The sequence below is a fragment of the Cricetulus griseus genome, chromosome 7 (genome assembly GCF_003668045.3).
Source record: "Cricetulus griseus strain 17A/GY chromosome 7, alternate assembly CriGri-PICRH-1.0, whole genome shotgun sequence".
Taxonomy (NCBI): domain Eukaryota; kingdom Metazoa; phylum Chordata; class Mammalia; order Rodentia; family Cricetidae; genus Cricetulus; species Cricetulus griseus.
Window position 1 is genome coordinate 3,309,073 of NC_048600.1, and position 11,025 is coordinate 3,320,097.

Genomic DNA, 11,025 nt, shown 5'->3' on the forward strand with positions numbered 1-11,025 from the left:
CAGGGAGTTGTCCCAAGGTAGGAGAACGGAGTGTGAAGACATGCAGCCAGGAATGCAACCCAGCTGGTACCTTGAGGTCCCTGTGGATGATGGGTGGTTTCTGCCTGTGCATGTGCTGCACTGCTCTGCATGTCTGGTAGAAGATCTTCAGAATGCTGTCGCAGGACAGAGGGCCTTTACAGTCAACTTTCCTGAGAAACTCCACCAGCTGTCCTAAAGGAGACAAGGGAATTTAGTCACCCTGAGGCTCAGAATGCTGTACTTGACTTGGTAACAGGTTTGGTTTGTCTCTGTGTATGACAGCCCAGGCAGGAGTAGCATTTCTAAGGCCTTAGTCAGGGTGCATACCCAATCAGTACCACTCTAGGCATTCCTAAAACTTCTCTAGCAAGACAAATAAAAGGGGGTCTCTATAACTTTGGGTATGAGGGAAGGTAGGGGCAGGAGATGGCTTGGAACATCCCTGGGACAAAACAAGAAGCAAAAACAATCATGAGAAAGCTTTGAAGGCAGGGTAAAAGTTCTAGCAGTTAGACAGAGGCAGTGACCAATGTCACTGAAAGAATGATCACAAAGCAGAAGCTCTAGGCTCATATCTACAGCACAGCAGAGGCAGAGCAAAAACCCTGACCCTCACTACAGTTCCTCACCACAGTTTCTCTAGTCCAGAACTACATCATGCCCTGATGGCAGCTCCATTCTGACTTATTACTCCTGCAGAATTAAACCATTACCTGGTCCCACCACACTCGACTTACAGAACCTACACAAATTCAGAGAACAGTGGTCCTCTAAAGAAACAGGGACCCTGGTGAAACAGGGGCAGACTCCAAAGGGCAGGAGCAGATATGTCCACCTAAGTTCTATGTCAGACTGATTATAATGTTAATTTTAACTGGTCCATTCAATAGTTCATTCTTGATAAGAATTAAGAGATTTTTATTGTTTTGAGACAGGGTTCCAAAACCTTGCCAACTCCTACTTAACTTTCTGAATGCTAGGATTACATGTGTATGCCACTACAATAAGACACAAGACTATTTTAACATTTATTTATTTGGGAGAGATGGCTCAACCGTTAAGAGCACCTACTGCTCTCAAAAGAAACTTTGGTTCCAGTATTCATTTGGTGGTTCTCAACCATCCATAACTCCAGTTCTAGGGATCTGATACTCTCTTCTGACAATCATGGGTGTCCCTGAATGGAGGCCCAGTAGGGAGGCCACTGCATGAAGCTATGAACTTGAAGCCTGGATTGCCTTGGAGAACCCAAGATATTAGAGATGCCAGAGCCATGGGATACCTGCCGAGGAGAGCTGCTAACAGGGAGCAGAACCAGCCCAAGCGAAAGAAGTGTGTTGTAGTTTATAGAACTGAAAGGAGTTAAAGATCTGAAGAGCATTTTTTTTTTTTTTTTTTGAGTCAGGGTTTCTCTGTGTAGCTTTGTAGACCACCCTGGCCATGAACTCAGAGATCCACCTGCGTCTGCCTCCAGAGTGCTGGGATTAAAGGCGTGCATTCTGACATCAGATATGGATGTAGAATTTGGAGTTTCCCCAGCTGGTTTTTGGTCTTGCTTTGGCCCAATATTTCCTCACTATGTCCCTCTTTCTATATTTTGGAATGATAATGCATATCCTGTGCCACTATATGTTGCAAGTATGTGATTATAGTTAAGAGATTGCATGAATCTCAGAAGGGACTTAGAACTTTGGACTTTAAAACATTGTTGAGACTGTGATAGACTATGGGGACTTTTGAAGTCGGACTAAATGCATTTTGAATTATGATATTGTTACAAGCTTTTGGGGGCCAGGGAGTGGGATGTGGTAGTTTGAATGTAATTGGCCTCAATAATCTCATAGGGAATTTTTAAAATAGGTATGGCCTTGATGGAGGAAGTGTGTCACTGTGGAGGTGGGCTTTGAAATTTCCTATGCTCAGGATATTATCCAGTATCTCAGTCGGACTTTCTGTTGCCTGCAAGATGAAGGACACAGAGCTATTACTATTCAAGCACTGCATCTGCCTGCACGCCATCAAGCTCCCCATCATGATGATAATGGACTAAACCTATGAAACTGTAATCGAACCACCCCAATTAAATGTTTTCTTTATAACAGTTGCTGTGGTCATGGTATCTCTTCAGACCCATAAATATCATAACTAAGATACTCAGGATCAGCCCTTAATTGATTATCCAATACCAGTGGCCAGCCCTGCTTTTATTTTTTCAACGAGCATGTGTTCTTTTGTAACTGAATACAGCAGGAACAACAGGCATCCATGAAGACAAAATGTAGCAGACTGGACAAATCTGCCTCTTACACTGCTGAGCATAGGGACAGTGTTTCTCCCCATCCCAAGAGTTCTAAGCTAGAGGCCATACCACTAGATCTGGCACCTTCCTAGCTTGAAAAGAAATGGCCCAGAGTACCTAGACCCAGTTTCCAGATACTATGCTCCATTGAAAAAGTCTAAAGCTTCCCAAAGAACAAAGGTCACAAGAAACAGACTCAGACTAACTGTAACTTAGGAAATCATGAAGAATTTTTTGTTGGGGGCTGGAATGAGACAATAGGAAGACATCCTGACTAATCATATACTGTATACTACATCCAAGAAAAGGGTCAGATGTACCATTGGGTCTGCAACTTTAACAGTAAAGGTCCCTGCTCTCAGACAATACATGTAAACAATAATTTCTGGTCTTGAATGGAGTAGTGACACAAGCCTGTAACCTCTGCCTCACAAGGTCAAGGCAGGAAGACTGATTCAAGTTCCAAGCCAGCCTTGGCCAGAGTGAGCCTGTCTTAAAAAAACAAACAAACACCCCTCCAGGCCCCCATACACACATGGACATTTCCTGGTCTTAATGTTTGCAGCTTGAAAGAAAGAGAGAAGCAAGACCATGGAGAAAGATAAATCAATTACGAGTAAATGTTACAAACTGGCAAAGCTAATGCATACATTCACTGAACTTTTATGTTTTCATTAAATTTAAAAGTTTAGAATGAAAAAGCTGAACAGAAACAGAGGAAGAATGGATAAGGGGTAGAGGGGAGGTGGGGGGAGACAATGCGGGGGAACTTCCGTCAGGATGAAAAATAAATGAATAATTTAATAAAAAGAAAGTTTAGCAAACAAAGTATCTGTATATATGTCAATTGAGATGTAGCTAATCCACCTTTCTCCCCAACACCAATTTCTTAGCCCAGGCAGCTCTTGATTTCATAGCCTCCTGCCCTGTATTCACAGTGGGATGACCAGAGTACTGGGTATGACTGACAGGGCCTAGGTGGGGGCCTGCAGACATAGGAGGACAGAAGTAGGGGCAGCTGGAGGAGAATGCCCTGTCCCAGTAGAGGCTACCATCCCAGGGCTTCTGGCCCTGGGGAAACAGTCTGTTGTACACATTTACTCTCACTTTTGACAACTAAGAGGCCACATGATCCCCACCCTCATTTTTGGCGTCTATACACTCACTCGGCACCTCTTCCTGTCAGTGTATATTTCATTTTTGCTCCTTTTGCCGATCTAGTCACTCACCGCCCAGCACTCTCCCGTCCTCATCTGTCTGCTATTGGTTTGTCCCCCCTGCAGCCATTACAATATAGTTTCTCATGGTCACTGAGCAGGGACTGGCGAATGGGCCAGCAGCTTTCACACTGCTGGGATTCTTCAGTCTCTTCTGCTACTCCTTTGCCTCTCTTGGCCTCTCCTCTCCCACCACTCACACATAAACAGCCACCTGTACCACAATTTCCCCTCAGCATAGACATCGTACTCTCCAGAACACACTGGAAATGACATAGCATTCTGCAGACATTCAGCAGTGGAGCTCTGTGACAGAGTCTGCTATTTTTGAATAGTCAATTCTACGTCATAGCCAGAGTATGGTGGTCAGCTGCCCATTGTTAGGACTGCAGGAATACAATACAGCACCCGGCAAGGGGGAGACTTGCCTCAAGCATCACCCATAGTCACTCATGCAACTATTCTGTCCCTAGAGATCTACCTGAGGTGTGTCCTATCCTCTGGCCTACCAGTGGATGCAAGAGTCTTCCTGATGCTTTCTTAGGTGTAACCTTGGCAAGGCCCCATGCCAGCTAAGGGCTCCCACCATTCCTCTCAAAATAAAGCATTACTTGTACAACCTAAGGACATGCTAGTCATGCACCTAGCATGATGGTTTCCAGTTAACATATGGGGACACTGATATTCCATTGCATGCATGCTTTTCAGAATCTATAGCCTAAGGCCAGGAATGGTAGCACACACCTTTAATCCCAGTCCTTGGGAGGCAGAAGTAGGTAGGTATCTGGGATTTCAAGTCTAGCCTGGTCTACATAGCAAGTTCCACGCCAACCAGACTTACATAGTAAAACTATTTCAAAACATACAAAGAACCTACAATCCATGAAGAACACACAAAAGCATATTCCAAACAATACAAACACCAGTGGATAGTTGTTTGGTTCTTTCAGTCAAGACCCATGTATTTTCAGAACATCTTGGGAGTATGTAACAACTACTCAAACATGTCAGAAAGCACTTTACCTTTACAGAGCTCTGTAAGCAGGAGGAACTCAGCCTGCCCAGTGTCCGATTCTTCTTTTCCTATGGATGCTGCAGAGCAGAACTGGACAATATTGGGATGGCCGGAAAGTTTTTTCTGCATGTCTTGTTAAAGAAGAATATGAACAAATAGGTCCAAAACTCTGTACACTTAAAAATAAACTTTCATAAGTGTTAAGAAGCCAAAGTCATGATACTCAAATTGCCTTATGCCTCAGCACATATGGGCATCTGAACAGAAAGTTGAGGGAGAGGCAAGTAAGGCAGTGTGAAGGTAAAAATGGTGGCAGGAAGCTAGTGGAAATGTTATATATGAGCAGGACTGAGAGACACACAGGAAGGTAGTCAGGAGTAACTGTGTCCACTTAAAACTCAGGCAGCCACTGGGGTATCAAATAGCACAGAGCCCAAAAAGAAAAGGAAACACATTCTATCTGTAGGCCTTATCATGTGGTAGAAGAGAATAGGCAAGAAAGGTCCTGTCGTATACCGTATGTACAGGCTGAGGAGTGCAAGCAGGGTGCACCCTGAGGCTCACCGATATGGTAGTATCCATATAGTTCATCCACATAGGTCAGAGAGGCAAAGTGGAACTCTCCTTGTGATAAGTGACCCAGCTGTTTGACATGGAGACCTCAAAGGCTGGAACAGCGACCCACTCTTCCCAACACCTAGGAAACTTCCACTTCAACTATGAGAATGAGTAACAAGAGAAAAATCCTTTGCATGAGAAATATTTATAGGAAATCTGGTAAAAGCAAAAGGCTGATTTTTAAACTTATCACAGGAGTCTCCTGGTAACTGTGTCAAGTCTGACACATTTAGTGATGGCAATAATAACTCTCAGTCCCAGGAAAAGGATACCAAGAAGCAAACTTCCTGAATGATGGCTCTGTTCTTTTCCTCTTCATTGGATAATAATCTCTGTCAGGGAATAGCACACAAGACAATTGAGGTCTGCTTACCTTCTGCTTAACAGATAAAACACCCTGGAGATTACAGGCAGTTTCTGAGGGACACTGAGTCTCAGGATAGTATACCATTTACCCGAATTTGGACATCTGATCCCACAGACGCTTAGAAGACTTGAATGACCTTTATACTCCAAAGAAAAAGTAAAAACAGGCTAGAGTAAAACAAGACAAACAAGAAGAAAGAGTATATACTCAGCAAAAATAGGCATACACTGTGGACTGCCAAAACCAGCTATGTCTAGTGGTCCACTGGCAATGCCCCACCCTTGCCTGTCAAAGCAGAGCTGGACCCACTATGTCTCAGGACAAAAAAATCAGAGCTGCCTAACTGGACATCAAGATCTAGAGATCCCTTCCTACCACATTACTTTAATCCTATTTACAGACATGCTATGAATGTAAATTTGATAAATGGTTTCTGAACTCTTCAAATTCCTGGCCCTTATTTTGACATGTGGAGCAGAGTGGATGAAATCCAGAGAGGGTCACTCCCACTCCTCCCTCCGAAATGGACCAGCTCCCCATGTACGACAGGAAGCTATCAAGAGCATTCTCAAAGTAAGCTGGAGTTGTAGGCATAAGAGCAAGCCCTGAGAACACGGAGGAGACAGGATTAACAGACTGAAACTGACCGATATGCATAGAATAACAGAGATGCATCCTTGAAAATAGCCCAAGACATGTTTACAATAAACTAAAATCTCCATAAAATGACCACACATTAGTTATTACCTTTAATGCATACTCTCTGCCACTTCCCAGATCCTGAGCTTCATAAACAAATGCGAACCCTCCTGAAAAAAAAAAAAAAAAAAACTGTAAGTCAGTGCTGACTTAAACTTAGAAATAACTTTACTGAATAAAATACAAACCAAATTTTGGCTATGGATAGTAATTCCTTCCTACAAAAAACTGCAGCCCAATTTTTATGTCACAGCCTTTTACACCTTCTGCTCAGAGATAGGAAGGGAAAGTATAAGTCAGACCAGCAAATAAAAAGGAGCAGAAAATCTGCAAAACCAAAAGCAAGTACCCTGAAAATAAGTAAGTAAAACCGACGAATTCTATCTGGGTTATCAAACAACAAGGGAGGCTAATGCAAATAGAAAAAAAAGTCAACACCCAAAGGAAGAAAGTGGATTATGCTACCCTGACATACAAAGAGAAAAAAACTGATCAGTATCACTCATAAAGATGAATCTAAGAACTCAATAAGTTTTCGATATTTTGGATTTTTAATACAGGGTCTTGCTATGTTGGCTCTGAATTTACATTCTCTACCTCAGCCTCCCCAATGCTTCATTTAAACAGACGGTCCCATCATAAAATTTAAAACTGAGGGCTGCAGAGATGGCTCAGAGCCTAAGAGCACTGGCTGCTCTTCTAGAGGTCCTGAGTTCAATTCTCAGCAACCACATGGTGGTTCACGACCATCTATAATGAGATCTGGTGCCCTCTTCTGACATGCAGGAGTATATGCATACAGAACACTGAATACATAATAAATAAATAAATCTTTTTAAAAAACAGAAAAAGAAAAAAATTTTAAATTGCCAGAAAATCAGGACTAGAAAGAAACTCCCCCAACTTTATAAAAAGAGTCACATAGGACCAACAGCAGCAGTGTTAGTGGTAAAATGATACTCAATATCAGGAGCCTTTTGCCAATGAAATCAGACGAGGAAAAGAAAAATAAAGGTCACCCAAAACACAAAATTAAAGATTTTTTTTTTCAAGATGGTTAAATTAAAGCCTTTATAGTAAGTTGAAAATTAACATGATTGACAAATTATAAAGATGTTTCATTTGCAGAGTAAAGAGATCTTCCATGTAGCAAATCTGGTAAAATTTCAAAAAGAAAAGAATAGAGAGAAAAAGAAAGGAGGAAGGAAGGGAAGAGAAGAAGAAAGGGAAGACTGGCAAGATGGCTCAGTAGATAAAGGAACTTCCCACCAAGCCTGATACCCAAGCTCAATTCCCAGAATCTACACTGTGGAAGGAGAGAAGTGATTGCTGCAAGTCATTCTCTGATGACATTCTAGCTATGACATCCCCCCAGCTGCCCCCCCCAAAGAAAGAGAAGGAAGAAACAAGTGACTATAAGTAATTTAGGAAGGCTATAGGATACAAAAAAAGATACAAAAATCAGAGCCTGAAGAGATGGCTCAGCAGTTAAAGGCACTCTGGCTCTTGCAGAGCAGCCACATGGTTGGTCATAACCTTCCTTAATTCCAGTTCCTGGAAACTGGATGCCCTCTTCTCAGGTACCATGAATGCGCACAGTACATACATACAGTCATACACATAAAATAAATTTTAAAAAAATCAGTGAAGACTTAGAACAAATTCCAAGATGAATAGAAAGCTATCTGGCTTTATGGTTCTGCCTAGTTCACACTCCAGTATCAAATTAATAAAAACTATGACAACAAAGCATGGTGTACCATAAACTCCTCTATGACAAAACCTGACATAAACTGATAGGCACAATTTGCCTACAATGAGAATATTAATTCATTTACTTAGAGACATAGCAATATATTTGACTAAAGAAAGTTTTTCTCAACCCCTCTGGGAGCATCCCATGATACAAGCTCATGCCCTGAGTCATCTTTCAGAGCCTGAAGAATTGTGAAGCTGTCAAGACCTTCTTTGTATTCCTATAAGACAGCTTGAATCCCAATGTCCCATGTTCAGGAAACTCATTTAAATAATCTATGTAAAATATTACAGGCTTCTTACTGTCTCAATTCAGAAAAAAAAAACACTAAAATATCACATTAAGTCTAAAAGGAAGAAATCTATGGTTTACAATTACACTGGTTATTTTTATTCCTGTCTGGGCCAGAGAGCAGAGAGAATGAGCTGCTCTGCACAGACAGTGGCTGTCCACACTTCCTGGTTTTTCATCCTGGGTTCTGTGTGGCCTGGGTTAGCTTCCTACTTTATACAAATCTCCCCTTCTTGCCAATCAGGACCACCTCCCACCAGAGAGTGCCTCTTAACCCCCTGGCCAGGTGGGTATGGCCCACAGCTAACTTTGCTGGTCCCTTCTATAGAAGCAACCCTCCCAGCTACCCAGAATTCACATCACTGTACTACCCCACCCCAAGCTGCCTCTTCCTTCCAGTGTCTGAACATAAGTCTTAATTTTCCTTCCATATGAAAGGAAACCAGGTCTGCCTCTTCCTCTTCTTTGTTTGTGGATTGAACCCAGGGCCTCATACATGTTAAGTAGCCCTTTCCACAATTGTTTGTTTGTAGACAGGGTTTTTCTGTAGCTTTGGAGCCTGACCTGGAACTACAGAGATCCGCCTGCCTTAGCCTCCCAAGTGCTGGGATTAAAGGTGTGCACCACCACTGCCTGGCCCTTTTCACTTCCTGAGACATCGTCTTACTAACTTGTCCAGGTTGACCTTGAATTCTATCTAGCTCAGGCAGACCCTGAAGTTGGGATTTTCCTGCCTCAGACACCCTTCCTTGCTAGGATTATAGGCCTTTGACATCAGTCAGGGCTGAATTTCCTGAAAAATGAAGGTCACTGCCTGGTATCTTCAGAATGAACAAACTGATCTGGCATCATCTTTGTCATTCCAACAGATGAAAGAGTACATCACATATCATGCTGTTAGTGGAGGTACCAAATCCATCTCTGAAGGAGAAAGTGCCAGAAATCTTCTCACCAAATCACGTTCAAATCTGTTTATATCCACAGTGGAGAATATGTGTGACAAAGCTACTGCCAAAATTCCCTCTCTGCCCTTCCACAGTATACAACAATGAACAAATTCCCTGACCCACTAAGCACAAATGGCATGGACAACTTCAACAGGATGGTTCCCCAATACTGAGAGCTACTTTAGACTTGGTCAAGCCACTCTTCTCCCTGAAGCAATTTGGCAGAACATAATTATGTTTGGCAGGTAAACTTCACAGCTAAGGAGACCTGGCACACTCCAAGGTAATGATGGGAAAAAAGGCACAGTGGCTGAAGTAATGGCTCAGAAGTGAAGGGTATTTGATGCTCTTGCAAAGGAGAAGACCAGCATTAGATTCCCAGCATGCACACACAGAGGTTAACAACTGTCTACTCAGTTCTAGGAGAGTCAATCCCCTCTTCTGGCCTCAGCAGACAATACACACAGATGATTCCAGAGATACAGCGGGCACCCACACACACTTAAAAGAAAAGAGAGAGAGATCACAGAAGAGAGAATAGGTTCCACACATACCAATGCAAGGAACAGAAAGGATGTTCAGGAAGCTACAAACTATACTGATTTCAAGACACATGTCTATGGCATTGTTTACCAAGCAAGGTTCTTAATGGTTTCAGCTGCTGGCTTTGCTTTCCGTAACTTTTAAGAGGTCACATACAGAAAGATCCAAGAGGTGAGGCAAACACTAAGCTATAAGAGAAAACGAGACTACAAGGCCCCACAATCTATCCTCTCCCTCACCAAGCAGGGGGGATTGTTTGGGACTGTAGAGTTTCCCAGAACTCTGCAGCGTAAGCACTGCCATCTCAAGACAGTCAGTCCCCTTGGTGCAATAGCAACCCGCGGTATGATACAAAGAATAATTAATTAGCTTATGACCCCAGAGTGACTGGGTTCACCTCCTGATTCCACCTTTCAACCTTTTGAACTTTTTTTATTCGCCCCAGTCACAGCCTTAGCCCCAGGCAGAGGTGGTCCCTCCAGTGCCAGGCCTCCTTTACAGGACAACCACCTGCTAGCATGACCCTAGTACTCACTCCACCCTCCAGGAAGTGTTTAATCCAGACGCAGCCTACCTTCAGCAATCATTGCCCAAGGCCCTTACCCACAGGACCCTGTGGTCACCCTTCCTTGCCAGGCCCCACCCCGACCTGACTCACACCCCAGCGGTGTCCCTCCCCAGCTCAGCGCTGATCCTCATCCCAGCAGTGACTCTTCCCACTGGCCCTGCCGCGGCCCTGCTCTGACCCGCACCACAGTAGTGACTCTCCTGGGCCCAGACTTGATTCATGCGACCTTGGGCACGATCCTATAGCTGCCCCTGCCCAAAGCGGCGACCCTGGCGAGCCCTGACTTGAGCCACATCCCAGCAGCGACCCTCCCTAGCTGCTGCTGCCTCCTGTGGCCTGGCGACGCCTCACCTTCGGCTAGGACCCGCCGCACCCGCAGACGCAGCTCGCCCAGCTCCACCGTCTGCCCCACGAAGTCGCTCTGGTCACGGCCCGCAGCTCCGCCAAGAGACCCGGGGCCCGCCAGGAAGTCCAGCGCAGACTGCAGCAGCGACATGGCGGCGGCCACTCGGCGAGCGGGAGCGGGAGCGGGAGCCGGGCTCCGGCTCCGCACTGCCGGCGGGTCAGCAGCTGCAGGAGAACCACCCGGCCATCTTCCGCCCGCGCCGTGACGTAAGCCCGACGCCACGGCCCCGCCCCGACGCGGCCGGCGGAAGGGCGCGCGTTTCCGCAGAGGCGGCAGCG

At 44.5% G+C, this 11,025-nt stretch overlaps 1 protein-coding gene across 8 annotated transcripts in view; it reads right to left on the bottom strand.

The window, feature by feature from the left end:
* The window catches only part of Gak (cyclin G associated kinase), a 57,670-nt gene extending 46,712 nt beyond the window's left edge, over positions 1-10,958 (bottom strand). For 4 of the 8 annotated variants that reach the window (XM_027425954.2, XM_027425952.2, XM_027425953.2 and 1 more), the window contains exons 1-5: positions 10,693-10,958; positions 6,285-6,346; positions 5,443-5,502; positions 4,561-4,675; positions 71-213 (exon numbers count right to left, since the gene is read on the bottom strand). In XM_027425954.2, coding sequence (XP_027281755.1) covers positions 71-213; positions 4,561-4,675; positions 5,443-5,502; positions 6,285-6,346; positions 10,693-10,837 — 525 coding nt within the window. In that variant the 5' untranslated portion in view covers positions 10,838-10,958. Of the gene's footprint in view, positions 1-70; positions 214-4,560; positions 4,684-5,116; positions 5,299-5,442; positions 5,503-5,543; positions 5,666-6,284; positions 6,347-10,692 lie in introns of those variants that run through there. The other 4 variants (XM_027425956.2, XM_035447745.1, XM_027425957.2 and 1 more) reach the window with 4 other exon arrangements.
* Positions 10,959-11,025: the final 67 nt, after the last annotated feature.